Here is an 18,402-nt window from a genome sequence, read left to right as displayed (position 1 = left end):
AAAATTGTTATGTAAGACATCGAAATTTTCACACCGTTGTTTAGATAATTATCACTGTCATCAATTTCGAACAAAAAAATATGCGTTGTCATTTAAAAAAAAATTATGTCATCGCTGCCGTAAGTGGATTATCGAAAAAAAAAAATTTCCACATAACAAGGTGCCCTGGATCAAATAAAAATCGACGGGTCTCACCGTTTTTCGAAAAAAAAATTGTTTAACGAAAATATGAATTATTGCAGAACTTTTTTACCACGCTGTATAATATGAACTGTTTCTCATATTTTTAGTGTCGAAGCTTAGTTTCTGATTAAGGTTAGAGATAGGAGCAGCAGCTAATGATTTAAACAGCAGCTGCTGGTGTTTCTAGCTTCTATCCGAATTTGGAGCCTCCATGCTCTACTATGTTTATATCCTTACTTATAGAATATGCTGGTAAAATACTGCATGTTTATTCCGAAAGAGCCTGTTTGTTTAAGAAATGATCTAAAATATTTTTTTTAGACTATATTTGATGTTGACCCTTTCAGTAATACAAATGAAATACCAAATCGAACTGACGATACTTTTGACAATGATCCCTTTAAAAATGGTAAATTTTTTGCTGCCATATTTTAAATAAATATAATAAATTCTAATTTTTAGACCCATTTAAAAATAAGGATGCAATTTCTAATGTTCCATTTAAAACCTTCACAATATCTAATGTAAGTACATTTTAACTACTATTTAAATAATACTGAAACAAAAATCGCCCTAGTGTCAGTGGCACATCCAGCATTTTGGTTTGATAAAGGGGGATTGTAATAATAATAACGATACACTATATCGATTTTCAACAAGTATACATTTTTTATGTAGAATTGTCCACAGAATCAAAAAATAGAAGTTGGGTTAAAAAAATCCCATTTTACTACAAAAATATGTAAATTTTTCAGTAAATTATGCACATGTGTAAATGTTAACACTACACGAAATTTGAATCAATTTGTTATAAGCATACCAAAGATTTCATAAATAATATTATTTTAAACCGACCAATATGGTCCTGTACACTGAAAACGGCGAGACTTAGACCCTTGCTTTATAAGCCAATTCTGAATTATTGAGTTCTATTTGCGGTTAAAGTTTGATTCATTCGAACTGAAAAACCCTGTATACATATTACTTATCTGGAAGAAAACCATCACAACTCAAAAAAGTTCATTTTTCGGGAGAAGAAAGTAAAAATTAAATTAATTTGTGAATATCGTTGATTTCTTTTTAATCTTTTGTATAAAACTACTTAAAAATATATATTTTTAAGTAGTTCGTAATTATTTAAATTACTCAGCATTTTCTGTTAATAGAAAAAAATATACAGGGTGTTTCAGGATTAAGTCGACAAACTTCAAGGAGATATTCTTCATAAAAAAATAAGAAAAAAATCAAGTATAAATTTTTTTCCAGACACGCATCATTTTCGAAATATAGGGCGTTAAAGATTTTAAAAAAACTTCGAATTTTTTAAATAACTTCTAAATGAAGAAGGCTATTTAAGCCAAATTTGGCATGACACATCTTATAAGATACCATTTTTCCATAGAAGTAGAAGTCCTGCAAGCAACCAGTGGCGGAGTTATGGAGACTCAGACTCATTATATTATAAAAAAAAATAATACGGCCCTACTGAAAATAAAAAATTATGCTGCCCTCTGTTAACGGATTGTATTAACATATCGGAATACCGGAGTCGTAATTGTATAAATAGTGACATCTATTAAAGAAAAGGCAAACGACGAAAACAAAGATGACCACCGGTCGCTGAATTACAAGTGGAAGTGGATCTTATTTGTGGAAGGACGAAACGGGCGGTGACTAAGAGACGCCTTCATTATAGTCATCCTTCTCTATCGCACGGATTTCTATGACTTACTTTATCGCTCTCACGTAACGACCGATGTACCATGGGGACTTTCCGAACCCGTATATTTCAAAGATTTTTGTTTATAATAATTATGGTACTAAGTAAACTTTTTTATATACTCGTTGAAAGTGCTGACTTCGATCAATATTTTTTCCATTAGGCCATATGAATTACTGTATCATTCTTTGTTTACTGTATCTATCAGAAACGCCCATAGAAAGATCTACTACATGGAGTCAACACATTTTATAGTACAATGTTCTTAACAAAATATTTAAAGATCTGTTTAATAAATTTAATAACAGAAATGCGAAAAATTCAATTAGCCCAGTCGGTGGAAGTGATTTTGCACCAAAATCAAGTAATTAGCAATATGGCTAATTTTTTTATAAGTTTTTTAAAATATGCAGATTAATATAAGAAAAAGTTTACTGGTCGAGCAATTTCCCAAAGTCCAAAAAAATTTTAAAAACATTTTGATTTTCGAAATTCTTTAATATTTTGGACTGGGATCAATATAGAGAAAAATAAAAAATACTACCTGTAGAAGAAGTTTTTTCCAACAAAAAAGATACATTGCAGTTTTTTCATCCGAGCTATGGTTTGTCTGGAAAAAATTATTAAAGCCATGAAGTAATCTTCCGCGGTCAAACAAGTGAATAAATTCACTCTTCAAACATAAGAATTGTCAAATTGCACTCAAATATTGAATACATTAATAAGTAGAAATGAATATTCGATCTTAATTCAATGCAAAAAAATTAAAAATTTTCAAAATTTTCCAATTTTTTTTTTTTTTTTAGTGTTTCGAATATACTCAGGATAGTAAATACAAGATAATATTTACATATTTTTTGTTACAAAATTATATACATATTTTTATTACAAAAGCATAGGAAAAAAATTAAATATAAAATTACGTAGAATCATCGTTTTCAGGTATACTGTATTTCTTACCTGGATATGTTCATACCTGTTAACTATTTACATTCTACTCTTTGAATATTCGTCTTCATATTGTAACAGAATTAAATTTTATATTAAACGATCAAAGGAGATTGTTGAAAATTGCTATTTTCTTATAATATTCAAAAAATCATTAAAAGTGAAAAACGTTCGTAACCAAATAAATTTGTGCTTAGAGATTTTTAATATATGTAATTCCCCCAACATTTTAAAAAAGTCTAATTCAAATTAGTTTAGTTTTAATAAAGTTCCAGAGGCTAATATACCGGGTGATTCAGTTTGATATTCGCGGCATCGTATCTCTTTTGTTTTATCAAATAGATATAACAAACCCTACATATTTTTAAATCGCCGCTCAAACTCTATCAAATGATATTGTTAGATCGTCTCCATGGTAACATATGTTAAAATTTCTATAGTCAATTGTTTTTGTTCAAATGGCACACTATATATTTTTTTATCAATTCTGGAAGATATATTTTTTTCTACCTTCAGCTATAGATAGAAGTTTCATTAGAAATATTACTAAAAAAAAACAGCAAAAAAGATGAACCCTACTTTCAGTAGCTTTATTCTGAAAAATGATAGCCAGCTGCGGAAACAACTGAATTTTGACGTTTCTAAATTAAGGTTTTTCAAAATAATTAACATTTTGTACCTACCTATTCTATCTATAACTAATTATTATTACTATAACATGAATACTTATAGTAACCAAGAAAAACTGGATATGATTTTAATTTATGGAGAGTGCTAAAAGAACGCTAAAGCCAGGCATTTATACCAACATCGTTTTCCGGCGAGACAACTTCCATCAGATACAATTTTCGGAAAGTTAGCCAGGAATTTGGCAGCAGATGGTTTTCAAAAGAAAAGAACAGTTTTTAAACCCAGAAGGGTAAGAGATGAAGAACATCCGATGAAGATGTTAAATGGCCTGCTGTAGATTTCCTGATCTCATTCCTATAGATTTCTTTCTTTGGCCTTACCTAAAAGAAAAAGTTTACTCTTCGTCTTTAAATGATATTGACGACCTTAAAAACAGAATAAGTGTAGAATGTCGGAGATTAAATGAAACACTAGAATGTGTTTGTAGAGAGGGAGTGATAAGCAGAGCTGTTCTGTGTTTGGAAACAAATGGAGGTCATTTTGAACATTTGAAATAAGTATTGTTTTAAATTGTTATCTTATTATCGTATTAAAAATAAAATAGGTTACTTTAAAAAACATAGTAACTTGTTTTCGTAGCTGGTTATCATTTTTCAGAATAAAGCTACGAAAAGTAGTGTGCATCTTTTTTGCTGTTTTTCTAGCAATATTTCTAATGAAACTATAGACTTCCATACATAGTTGAACGCAGAAAAAAAATATCTTCCAGAATTGATAAAAAAATATATAGCGTGCCATTTGAACAAAAACAATTGACTATAGCAATTTTGTCATATGTTACCATGGAGACGATCTAATAATGTCATTTGATAGAGTTTGAGCGGCGATTTAACAATATATAGGGTTTGTTATAGCTATTTGTTACAATAAAACAGATATAGATATAGGGCCGCGAATACCAAACTGAATCTCCCGGTATATATTTTACCGTAAACTCAAGATTTCTAAAATTTTTAAAATAACTGCAAGGGTCGTATTTCGTAATTAGATAAATTCTATTACCTGGAAACTTTATTTGTGAAAGAGGTCACCTAAATAACAATTCATTGAGCCGCTCGGTTTTCGATTTGAATATGTATACCTATATATGCTTAATTTTTTATTCGATCTTTTATTAAAAAAAAAATAACCATACCAGCGAAAAGTTTAGACTTCCTACTTGAAAATGAAATAAAATGTTTTTCAAACATTTTTTATACTTTGGGAAATCAATAGACCAATGAACTTTTTCTTATATTAATCTGCATACGATGAAGTACTTATAAAAAATATCAGCCATATTGCTAGTTACTTGTTTCTGTGGCTCTACCGACTGGGCTAAATGATTCCATGAAAAATCTTGACTTTTTCATTATGGTGTCTAAAATATTAAACATATGTGCAAAACAAATATATGATATGTATGTACTGTAACTAGAAAGAAAAAGGAAATATTTGAAAAAGCCACAAATATACACGCTGTTTCATTTAAAAAATCAGAAGTTTGGTTTATATTTTTCAATAAACAGTCAAATGTTTTTTATATATACAGGGTGTCTCAGAATAATGTGTACAACGGAAGACCACAGATTTGTGGACTCAAAATAGGCAGATTTAGGCTAATTCATCTATATCTGAAATTGCTTCGTTTGGCCGCTAGATGGCCTCAAAGTTCGTGAAAATTTTTTTGAATTTTGTAAATAATTTCAATCTACAAATTTCGATGTTATACAGAGTGTTTTTTAAAACTCACAACTTCTACAAAATTGATGTATGGTAATAACATCCGTTCAGAACTTTTCCTCTTTCGTGCAATAATGACAACTATTTTTTATCTGATAGGTGATACCATTTGGAAGTTTTTAGGGCTCTAATAAAATTTTGATTAAATGAGTGGTTTGGGTACAAAAAATATTTTTTAAATGTCTACATTATCTTGCCACCCACATTACAATACTGAACAAAGTGCTAGTTAGGTTGATGATAATTTCAGTCTTTATACCTACTAATTTTAATGATTGTTTACTACGATCAAATAGTAACAAAGTTGAGGTTATTAAATTTAGTACAACTTATTATAAAAACTGTTTAAAATGATCACCGTTGTTTCTACAACAAAGGTTAATTCAGCAAAGAAAGTTAAGTTTTTAAGAGCTATTTTTTAAACCATGTATGCACTGTTGTTTTCAGAGTGCCCCAAAGCTAATAGTCACAAGATGTGAAGTCTGGTGAATGTACAGGCCAATTAACAGGAACATTATCCCCTCCACCGATCCATCGACGAGGGAATCTTTGGTTCAGATACTGCCAGCTATTTACAGTGAAATGTGGTGGAACACTTTCATACATAAACCACATGTTAGCTTTAAGTACATCTTCCAATAACTTGAGTTTTGCAAAAATTCTAAATAAAATTCCCAATTCAGTCTATTGGGTAGAGTAACAGGGCCAATAATAATGCTATCCCAAAGAAGATCAAACTGAAATTACAGTCAGTCTACAAAAACAGAGCACGTTGTTATGTATTGTAATATGGGTGGCAAGATAATGTATACATTTAAAAAATATTTTTTTGTACCCAAACCGCTCATTAATCAAAATTCTACAATTCTATCAAATAAAAAAATAGTTGTCATTATTGTCCGAAAGAGGAAAAAGTTATGAACGTATATTATCACCAAACATCAATTTTGTAGGAGTTGTAAGTTTTGAAAAATACTCTGTATAACACCAAAATGTGTAGATTGAAAGCAAAAGTCCACAACCCAAGAATAATTAAAATCGAATAATATGTCTTCGAGTTATTTACAAAATTCAAACCTAAATCCGCCTATTTTTGAGTACGAATATGTAGTCTTCCATTGTACACGTTGTTCTGGGACACCCTGTATTTCTTTCAAATCAAAATATCCTAAAACTTTGGTCTTTACCATTTCTTTTTCCTTAGATAGAAAAGTAAAAAAGATGAGGAAGTTATGTGAATAACCCTGTTAACATGAAACATGTTTTTGATAGGGGAGTGCTGTATAACAAAGTACAATTTGAAAATTGGTGAGATCCAGTCTTCTCTTTTTTTTATTTAAAAACGGCTTGATGTATATATTGTAGTGAATATAAAGTAAAATATTCGCAATACAATGATTGAGATAAATAGTATGTCGTCTATTGTTTACTTATAGCTATTACTGTCAATTAAAGTATTTTAAAATGGTAAGTACATTGTCACAATTATAGAACTTGAATAATGATGTCACTGTAAATTTAACTATAATTTTTATATAAACTGTGGTTTAATTTCTTGTTATTAAATAACAATGATTACATATTTTATTATACAGAGCTGGAAAATCCACATGGTCCATCTACCTTTACATGAGAGCGACAAAGTAAAGAAATCTGTGCGATAGACAAGGATGGCTATAGTGAAGACGTTTCATGATCTGAATAGTCACCGCCCGTTTCGGGTTAGAAGTGGGAGTGACTATTCAGATTATGAAACGTCTTCAATGTAACTATCCTTGTCTATCGCACGGATTTCTATTACTTACTTTATCGCTCTCACGTAACGGCCGATGTACCATGGGGACTTTCCGAACCTGTATTGTTATCATTTGATGGAAGAATTACTCCAAGTGACTTTCTACAGAGGAAGTGAGGGTTTTAATTATTGCCCCCACACTTCTCCCTTCGTGGATGTGTCACTGCCTAGTGTTCTATTTTTTCATTCATGTTCATAGAAGATTTTGTTTTATACTGTTCTTTTACTGTTTTTGGGGGTTCTGCTGTAAAATTAATCTGAAATAATGCAATGACGTCATAAACCTTAAATAAATGGCTTGTAATTGTTTAAGAAGAGGATTACATTTTAAAAACCACCAACTAAATAATAGTGTTTAATTTTTGCTTATTTTATTTAGGTTATTTATGATTTTTTAATTCTCTAAATATTATTATTAAGACTATGAATCTTTAACTTATATCATTTGTTTTATTTTTCTTATTATCGTGTAAAATATGTGGTTTATAAAGCCTTACAAAGTTGAAACCATATGTTATCTCTTGTACTTTTTATTGTTTTCGCTCCCCAACTAAACTCTGACCCACTAAACATTTTTCAGTTTCTGACATGTTTCAGAAACGTTTCCATTTTTCTTGAAACGTTTCATAAAAAACACATGCAACGTTCTGGTAACGTTCTAGAAGCCCAAGATGTCCTCCCCAAAATACGTTTCCAATGAAACGTTTCAAAAAATTGGTTTCAGAAACATTCTTTTTATGTTCCATTTATGCCCTCGATATTTTTGTTTTACGTTTCAGTATATTTTCAGAAATGTTTGAGTAACATAATAATTTTATTACCATATTGTTCTCATAATGCTCTCAACTTTAGATAATTTTCATTTCAAAAGCGTTTTTGAAATAGTATAGGTAGTGTGAGTAGTTTTTTAAATATCTCTAATACTCTTTTGTGATATTTTTATTTGTATTGTGAATGACTTAATTCGAACTAAAAAAAGTTACATTGTATATTAAAAAAAAATAAATATGCATTTCTAGTTTGAGGATGCGGCTACTTTTACCAAGAATTTCTTTTTGAGAAGCCACTGAAAAAAGTTTCTAATATGGATTACGAATTTTGCCATTCATCGTACAAATAAAAATGTCACAAAACAATATCAGAAGTATTTAAAAAAGCTACACATTTTATATTGTTCAAATACGCTTCTGAAATGGAAATTTTCTAATGTTGAGACCATCATGAATATGGTAACAATGACGAACTTAGAAAAAATTAGTTATGATTATGAATCTTGAAATGATAGGTACATGAAAACAAATAACATTACTTACTGAAAAATAATATAAAGTTATAATTTCTTCTACGCATGGTCAATATTACAACTATCCTTTTAATAATAATAAATTATACAGCAGAAATAAGGATACAAAATGATATCTTGACAATGTAAATATCTGTAGGTATACCTAAACTCTTTTATTTAAGCATGCCTATACACATAAACAAATATAAACATTTGTACAAAATATAAAATAAATGACATCTATTTCACTTGTTTCATCCATATTTCAAATAATTCTCACTGACTAAGTAGGTAGTTGCTCTTCAAATTATATCGAAACGTGTAGTTGTTGGTCCATTTTCTCAGTTCTTGTCCCTTGTCCTCTTGTCTGTAATACTGTAATAGGTAGTCGGTGTCGGTATAACTATACATATTTAGGTAGATGTGAAAAATTGGAAATCTCTTTACACATATCGTTTTAAACATTTTGCATAACAATTCATTATTTTATATGCACCTTTACAATAACCACAACTGCACACACTACAAATTATCACATAAAATAGAGTCAAAGTAAAGATGAATAACAACCAAACCAAGCAAACTGGCAATTCGCAAACCTAACCTAATACGAATTGAAACGACACACGGGAAACAAACTCGAGCTGTTACGCGCAGTCTACGCAAGTCACGAACATACATTTTTTCTAGACTTGTGTTATAATATGCTACCACATTTTTTTTTTTAATTATGTCTGTATAACAAAGGCAAATGAACTAACGCTTGAGAGGGATTGGGGATTGAGAGCAAAATTTAACTAATGCCGAATATTCCATAAGATAAGCAAAAATAGCAAAGGGTTGTTCGTCTGTTATGTTTCCGAGATCTCTCTTCAATTGTAACGTTTCGGCTATGTTTCACTAAATAAGTTTTCAAGTGCTACATTTCTGTAATGAAACAGAAACGTTTCTAGTTAATGTTTCAAATGTTTAGTAAAATATCTCATTTGCAACGTTTCATTTACGTTTCGTGTTTAGTGGGGAAGTCTTGATTACGAAAGCAATCAGTATTAGCTTTTGAAAGTACTCTCCTGTTCTTAGTACAATTGTGTAAGATGTCATTTTGAAAGTAAAAAATCACGGGTTGTTTTCTCTTAAGTTCTCAATTAATTCATAAACGTCAATTAAAATCAGATGATATTGAATTAGTAATAAAAATACAGTCCATTTCAAAACATTTTTTGATCCTTCTATGCGGATTATTTTTTTGATCGCATGTGATTTTATCTGTTGTTAATTTATAACAGCAAATTCGAGATTCTTACATTTACATATTTCCTGTGTAAATTGTTCTTGTCTTTTCAACTCGGTTAAACTATTTCCAGTTATACTCTTTCATTAACTATGTTTATTGAAGTTAAATATTTCTTAGAAAAATTAAATGTGAATAGTGAGAGCAAACAAAAAATAATTTAAACACATTGCATTCTAGTTTGTTTTCGTTCTATTTTTTGTACATTTGTTTGATTAAAATTTAATTGTGCTTCATTGTGTCAACTACAACCAATAAATAAAACAATTAAAAGCTCTTATATACATTTGTATTTTAAATTAGTGGCCTAGAGTGCTCACAAATAAAAATATTTGTACCGAATTTAAAATTCGCTCCTGTAACACACTAAATTTATGACTTTGAAAAACATAATCAAGGTATTTTTATGATTGTCCCTATTTTGGAAGATTATGATATAGCAAATGAAAGTACTGTACGTAAAAGCTTTAATTCTTCTTATTATCAAATTAAAAGAAATCTATAATAAATTGTTTGAAACCAAAAATGTGGTTGCAGACACTTATCAAGTAAACCTAATATACAACTCCTTAAATTAGAATAGGTTAGACTTGATCTAAAGAAATTGACAAATTTGTTCATATGTTTGAATCAACTGTTCATAAAAATAATAGTCCTTTAAGTATAGTTTAATGATATCACCTCTGTGATCAAAATTATTTGATTGCTTTAAAATTCCCTTAAATTTAATTTCTTATTTTAAAGAAATCGAAAATACTCCCAAATTAACAGAATGATCTCTCCTGAAAATTTAAAAAAATTGTAAAATATTTTATTTAAAAAATATAAAGCAATGTCTAGAGCTCATGATATCAGTTCCCATTGTACTAAAAATAAAAAAAACTAGAATTAAATATACTCCATCGTCATGGTCATATTTTCCAAGTTCTCAACATTCACATTCACCATTTTTTACTGAAACTAGAAATACTTTACAATGCCCTCTGCAAATGTAATTGTAATTTTTCGACTTGTTTGTAAGAAAAAACATTACACTGTATCACGGTCCGTATAAAAGACGGTCGAGTAATAGACAGAAATTATGGACGTGGCTTATCTCATTCTATGTCACAAGATGTCTAACCTTTAGAATTCATGTTTGTTTACATGCCACTTAACTAGTAATTTTACATTTTTCCAAGTATTTAAGTAAATCTTTCATAGTTGTTTGGGTATTTTGCAGTAATTAGTTAGTTATTGATATTAGTTTTTAATAAATTTACTATTAATTTACCACGTAAAAATGCCAGGAGTGAGGTGGCGTTGTATTTTGCAATAATAATTTTTATAGGCTAAACAAGACAATTTAAAAACTTTATTTAATGTGTTTCCTAAGGATAAAAGACAGAAAAGATATGTGTGGAACGGTGCAAAAGACGCGATTTGTTTAATCATATAACTGGACATATTTGTAATACACATTTTGAAGACTCAAACTTTGAACGCTATCTTCAAGCAGAGCTATTAAGTTTATCAAGAAAACTTACTTAAAGAAAACAGGTTAAATATTAAATTTCTAGTTTAACTGATTGTATTCACTTCAAAAGGACTAAATTTATTGTTATTGTTGTATAACAAATTGATGTGATTGTTAGAAAAGCGGTTGGAAATTTTAAGTACCTATCTATCAAAATGTGATTTTAATATTTTTGTAAACTTACAATTTTTCTTAAAATTAAATGTTATGTCAAAAGATCTGTGCGAATAAGTTTTCAAGACAAAAACTACTGTATAGTTTACTTGTAAAAATTTAGGAATTTTTTAATTCGCAACATCAACTGTAAAATTGTAGTTGGTAAGTACAAAAATAAATTATGTTGCAGCCTATTATAAAGTACTTTGGTAAGTTATTTGAAATTTAACCGGCTACAACCGGTACACGGCAGCCAGCCCGGCGCCCGGCTGCCGTGTACCGGCTAATCGGCGACTGAAGTAATAGTAGTGCGTTGCCAAGGATATTTATAATACATAGGATTGCTCGATAGGCAGATATTTTCTCCACGTTAGTGAGGGCTGTGACGTCATCGCGGACCAATTCAGATAAATCTGCATAGTCGCATACTGTTATAAGATGTTATATTTACTTTCTATATTTAATATGGGGATTAAAATAATTTTACTTAAAATATAAACTTTATATAATCTGCAACGGGACTCCCGGTAAATAAAATTATAGTTAAGTTATACAAATTTCTATTTTTATTTCTATTTTTTATTTTTTCTAATTTATTTCTACAAAGTTAATATTGCAAGTTTTTAATTTAGATAAATGTGAATGTTTCAAACTTCCACTAAAATATGAAAATTATTATTCTGGTTCATTTGCACTTTCAGAAGTTGTATAGAAATACTAATTTTACTGTGTTATCTTTTCAAATATATGTTTAAAGTTAAGTAATTATTATTTAAATGTGTACTAGTAACTTATTCCATTTATATTTTTAAAAGAACTAAGCACATTCAATAATTTCTAAACTATTGTAGGTATACCTATTAAAAAAAGTAGTAAGTAGTAGGTAACTGTATTTTATTAAATAAAAATAAAACGATACAAATTATTAAAACTAGTGTTGTAAAGAAGAGTATGCTCTTAATGTGCATTTATGAAAATAATAATTAATATATCCTGAACAAGTTTCATTCACAAAATAGTAACTAGAGTTTCATTATAAAAAGTGGTGATATTTGTAACCGCTGGTGGCTGATAACATTTCAGGTATACGTCTAGGGATGACAATTTTTGAAAAATGATCGATGTATGACATCACATCTTTTCGTATAACACAAAATAATATAAGTAGATAACTATTACGAATTTGTGGTATGGATAGAACTTTTGCCTTCTACTCTAAATATTTTTATGTTATTCTATTCTATAGCAGAAATTACAATTAAAAAATTTAATACAATTGATTTTAATGAGCGAAGAGTACTGTAGTTATAATATCACAATGATTAGATATCATATTAAAATTACATTACATTAGTTGTACCTGTTGATAAATATAGAATGTATTAGTTTGTCTTCTTATAAGATGGAACCGACTTTATTTTCTTTCAGTGCTACTAATTTTTGCTTATTGAAAATTAAATTTATTTTTATCAACATAATTTTATTATATTATACATTAAATAAAAAGAAGGATTATTAATTGATATAAAATCATAAAGGTACACAGCGATCTGAAACGCTGTCGATACACCGATATATCGGTTCTTCCTCTTTTCTTTGTAACTCTTCTATTTCCTTTTTTTTATTATATCTTTGTGTCCGTAAAGTTGTTACATCCTGTGGTTTGTTTGGAAGAAATAATGATGGCACAGCAGTTGTTTTAAGAAGTTTTCTTGGAGGCAAACCTACAAATTAATATACAGCAATTATTTATGACAACCTGAACATTGAACAAATAATGTAATTATTACCTAATGTTTTTCCTTGGGAAAATTATGGTAAACTATTTCCGGATTATCCGTTTTCGTTGAAATACGGCTGTTATTAAAGCCATACATAGTAGAACGGCGCCACGGCATCTCATCTATTATGAAAGATTATAGGTTACCACTAACAATTATATTTGTTTCTTTACAACTTACCACATTATTATTACTACAAATAGTGCACAAAGATTCAAAAAAGTTCTGCAATTTACACACACTACTGCTAAAAGTTTAAGAAAGAAGATATAACACAAATTTATTAAATGAACGCACAAGCCCCATAAGAATACACAAGCTTCTTACACATCCACGTCCGCGATGACGTCACGGAAGAGTGGGAAAACGGCCAACATTGAAGGTATAGGGATCGAGCAATCCTATGTATTATAAATATCCTTGGTGCGTTGCATAGTTTTCTATTGATTGACACTCTCACACAAAATATATAATAGAAGAAAACGGAGTACCTAAGAAAAAGAGAGAAACAGAACCGTAGCGCACCTACCGGCCGTCAGGATGAACTAAAAAGGCCTTCGATGGCAGGCCGATCTTCATGATAAATGACGGAGTTATTTCGTTTTTATTAGACAGGGTTGCTTGTAATAAAGGATTGTAAGTAATTGTTCTGTGACAAATAACCGAAATAATTTTTAAAGTAAAAATATTGATATTAAACATGCGTTCATAAATTCGGTTATAATACCAACAAAATATTTGAAAAAATGTTGATATTAACAATGAATTTAATAAACTCAAATTCAAAATTTTGTTTTCTTTAAATTACATCAGTTATTGGCTTCAGAAATACTACCTGCTTAGAGATAGGTAAAATTACTAGGTATTATTGAAAATATATTTAAATGTAACGATTTTTAATGAGAAGTTATAGAAAAAATAGGTACACATAAATTATATGAACACGGAGAGTTCATAATCAAAAAATTTTTTTAGAATACTACATGAATTACATAGTACACTACCCTCTTGAACGCCTTGATTCGTTGCGAGAAGTGGACTTCTTGTTGGCGTGATCCCCTTTCGCGCCAGCGTATTATATGTCGTATTCAGTTTACAATAAAATCTGGTCGTCACAAACAGTATAAAGAAACTAAAAACAAAACAAATATAATATTAGAATTGTTGCAAATACATATAATTCTTGTGATCAATATGAAGAGAAGGAAATTGGATTCTCGTGTTACCAGTAAACGGAAAAATGGGACATGCAATACCTGAATATGTCCACGTAACATCCAGCGATTCTCACCCTATTTCAGTTAATATATTTGCTAAATCGTTATAAATAACTCGTGCAACATATGAGATACAATAATATTCCCATTCAAAGATCTACACCGTTATGAACAAGTAAAACAACTTATACCACGCTAGTCACTATCCGCGATAATTTTTAATATGCAAGCGCACCAAGCGGCGAAAGCAGTAAGCTCCGAGACAAGGTAATTTTGACATTGCCATTCGTGTTTACACTTTCATTTGAACAACATTTGTCTTATTTGCCATTATTATTAGTAATTTTGTTATCAAACTGCGGTTATTTGACTTTTGTGTTATTTTATAGGTTTCAAATATTTTATAAATAAATTTATAAGGCAGGTATTTATGTCTACTTTATTTGTTTCTAGCATTACAATTTAATATACATTTTATTAGGTTTAACTATGAACTTATCCGTTGTGGAATACATTTCCTATTTACATATATTGCTAACGAAAACTCTCTTGTATATCAGAAGAAGAGGCAGTTTTTAACGCTGATCATGTGGTACTATATGGGAAAATTGGACAAAGTTAATTTAAATTTAGAAATTTATATTGTGTCTGCAAACTATAATGCCCTTACTTACTAACAACCCTCATGAAATTCAGGGAGTATTATCTATCGGCAATAATATTTTGAAAATTTCTTCAATGGTTTGATGGAAACTTAATTCTGCATTTTTCTTGGACCATGAAGAGCAACCTTGAACTGAAAAATAATAGTTTGATAGTTTCTTCTTTCTATCCATAATTGCTGAAGTTTTCCTCACACTATTTTCTTAAAATAACGGTGTTCAAAAAACGAACACTAAACACAGTTTTAAATAAAATGTCACACACAGAAGAAATGTTTACCTTGTTTCGCTAGTATCACTTGTCACCGTCAGAGGGCGAGCTCTTAGCTGCATTCGCGAATAGATCTTCGTAGGCAATAGATTTGCACAAGCAAACTTTTCCATCGTAAGCAGACACATTATTTAACAGCGTATATTTCTGTCATAATCACTATTTATTTATTGACTGCTCATGCCAGTTATATACATCATAAGCGATTAGAGATTAAACAGCAGGTGGGTAAATGCCTTATAACAAATTTGAAGAAAACTTTGAAAAAACAATGTGAAACCAAGAATTTTTTTAATTTCCGAGAATTTATTATACACTTAGGAGACGTATCTTATATTTATTATTTTTTTGCACGATTGAAAGATGCTTTCATGAAAATGTATTTAAAAATTGTGAAACAATTTAAACGTTACAAATCAACTACGATTTTTTCTGCACGTGTATAGTTAACATTATAAATTATTACATGGTAAATTCTACTTATAGAGCTTGTCAAGCATCTGACAGTACTAAAATAATCTCAATCTTGTGAAAACATTTTTAATTATTACATTTTTCTATACTGACATCTTTCTCAAAATGAATTTCAAAAGTAATTTAGATTTTATCTCACTGAATTAAAATTTATGAAGTAAGAGAATTAAAGCTAAGCTTTAATTTTTTGTCAAAATTAGAAAAAAATCACATTTGATCTTACATACTTTACGATATATGATTTTATGCAGCTCGTGTGATATTCCGGGATCTCACTTCGCTTGTCCCACAAATTCACCCCTTAAACAAAGTCACACTCTCTAAGTGGTTACATAGTTATAATTCAAATGTTGGCAGTTAATAAATGCTTAGATTTATGGCGCGGATGAACCCCAGCAATGATTGCCCAGTGAGGGATATTCAACATTCGGCATTAAAAAACGCTTTAATTATATTTATTGTAATATATTCTGGTAACGATCACTAGTTGGCATTGTCGATGTTCGTCAACACCTTAAAACCAAGCCTTAAATTAAGATATGCCTCCCTTGCAATTTTGTGTATACATCTATTTTCTTATAAATATATAACATTTTAAAATATACAATTTTAACGTAAAAACAAACAGTATATATGAAAATATAATACAGCCACAGAATAGAATTTTATTTTCTATAATTTTACTCATGAATTATAGATATATAGAAATTCTAATTTTATAAAGTGATAATCATATTTTTAAAGATACAATACAACTTGGATACCAAACGTTATCGCCAACCACTCTACTCAGGTATTCCATTTTGAAAAATTTTATTTCCTAACTATTATTAATTTTCTAATGTTCTCCAAAGCCTTCACTGAAAAAAAGTTAAAAACAAATTATCAGCAGTTATACAGAAATAAGGTCCTATTATACAAAATTGAACAATATTTACTTTTTATTTTTTTAGTTATTTATTAATTTACGCTAACAATTTCAGGGTGATAAAAAATGGAAGAAATATATTAAAAAGAGATATAACACTATCGAGTTTATTAACTTAATATACAGGGGTTACAAAATTCGCGGACACGGACTGTGGGATCATATTAAGCTACATAAGGTGATAAAAAAGTGTCTTTATTATTTTTCAATCAGACTAGTATTTTTCGAGATGTATCAAATATCCAAAAATAATTAAAAAAATATATTTATACATTTCAATTTTCAATCATTAGATAAACAATTAAGACAAACGAGTTACAACAATTGTTCAAAATTTCCACCGTATGCTATTAAACATACTTAAGCGCATTGTGCTACTGCTCTAATGGAGTTGCGTATCACCTCTTGTGTTATTTGCTGTATTGATTGAAATAGGCGGTTCTGCAATTCATTCAAATTTGCCACTGGTGTTCTGTACACCAACGTTTTTAAGAAGCCCCAAAATAAAAAACATGGCTTATGTCTGGAGAACGAGGTGGCCAAGCAAATGGACCGCCTCTGCCAAGCCAACCGCATTGCTTCACCTGCACGATTATTTGAAGCTCCGAAAGCCATCAGCATATCATACTATTAATGATTTAAATAATTGTGGCCTATTATTTTGCAGTTTGTATTGACAGGTACTTTTACTGTACTCTTAACGATGTCAAAGTATTGATAAATGCTTTCTGAATTGTCATTAATTGTTATAGAGCTGTCTGCTCAAACAATACAACAAATAACGCCAAAGATGCAACTCCGTTCGAGCTGTAGCACAATGTGCTGAAGCATGTGGAAATTTTGAACAATTCGTTTGCCATAATTGTTTATCAAATGATTAAAAATTGATAATTTTTATTATTTTTGGATATTTAAAATTGCCGTATCTTGAAAAATATCGGTCTTATTGAAAAATGTTAGAGACATTTTTTTATGACCTTATCTAGCTTAACATGATCCCAGAGTCCGTGTCCGCGAATTTCGTAACACCCTGTATATGATTTAGTTAAAAATATTAATACGTACAAGACAAATATGGATTAAATAAGTTATAAAAACTTGTTTAAAACGTTTTCAAAATCTTCAATAGATATCGATTATCAATTAGAGTGATTATAAAAGTATTAACTACTAATTAAACATTAGCCGATTTCAAGCGAATTACCAGTAATTACCGGTAGTAAATAGTATTTACCATAGCTATTTGAGCGCTTTAAAACGTTAAATTCGTCATGACGTCATGAAAAAAGCCCTTTGTGACGTCATGAGTTTGAAATTTTATAACCGGTAAATACTCAAGTCGGGAGCTGAATTATTATTCTGTCTCTCTTCCTTTCTGTTTCTTATGCAAATGTCAATTTTTGATGTAACCTCATATTTTCATTTTAAGATTTTTAAGTTTAGTCAACACATGATTTTAGTAATACCTATGTATCTAATTTTTAAGTTTGGATGGAAAAGAAAAATATCCAATATGTGTTAATATAAAAGGTCAAGATATGCAAATTCAGGTTCCAGGTATGGAAACATATTTGCTTCTTAATAGTAAGTGAAAATGCATTTGTAACTGCAGTCAGTTCATAAGTATATAATAGCTATATTTTTATCACACAGATTATGGAACTGCTTGTAATTATGTGGAAAATCTTGAAAAAGAAGGAAAAAGTACGAGTCCTCAGACTCCTGAAGAAATCGAAATGCAATGTGATTGGATATCAACGCCT

General features: G+C 29.5%; 1 protein-coding gene and 1 long non-coding RNA gene across 2 annotated transcripts in view; one reads left to right on the top strand and one right to left on the bottom strand.

Annotated features, from left to right (window-relative positions):
- The window catches only part of LOC108916185 (epidermal growth factor receptor substrate 15-like 1), a 26,835-nt gene extending 8,645 nt beyond the window's left edge, over window positions 1–18,190 (top strand). Inside the window, exons 3-5 of the mRNA XM_018722392.1 lie at window positions 505–592; window positions 646–707; window positions 18,126–18,190. Of these exons, the coding sequence (XP_018577908.1) occupies window positions 505–592; window positions 646–707; window positions 18,126–18,161 (186 nt within the window). The 3' untranslated portion in view covers window positions 18,162–18,190. The remainder of the gene's footprint in view (window positions 1–504; window positions 593–645; window positions 708–18,125) is intronic.
- Window positions 12,692–13,508, bottom strand: LOC108916186. The gene is made up of 3 exons (XR_001964759.2): window positions 13,268–13,508; window positions 13,097–13,209; window positions 12,692–13,030 (listed from the first exon to the last, which is right to left on the bottom strand). It is a non-coding gene; the product is annotated as an uncharacterized LOC108916186 (long non-coding RNA).
- Window positions 18,191–18,402: the final 212 nt, after the last annotated feature.

The sequence above is a fragment of the Anoplophora glabripennis genome, unplaced genomic scaffold (genome assembly GCF_000390285.2).
Source record: "Anoplophora glabripennis isolate ALB-LARVAE unplaced genomic scaffold, Agla_2.0 scaffold1767, whole genome shotgun sequence".
Classification (NCBI taxonomy): domain Eukaryota; kingdom Metazoa; phylum Arthropoda; class Insecta; order Coleoptera; family Cerambycidae; genus Anoplophora; species Anoplophora glabripennis.
Note: the sequence above shows the minus strand (reverse complement) of the source record. Positions and strands in the feature narration are given on the sequence as shown.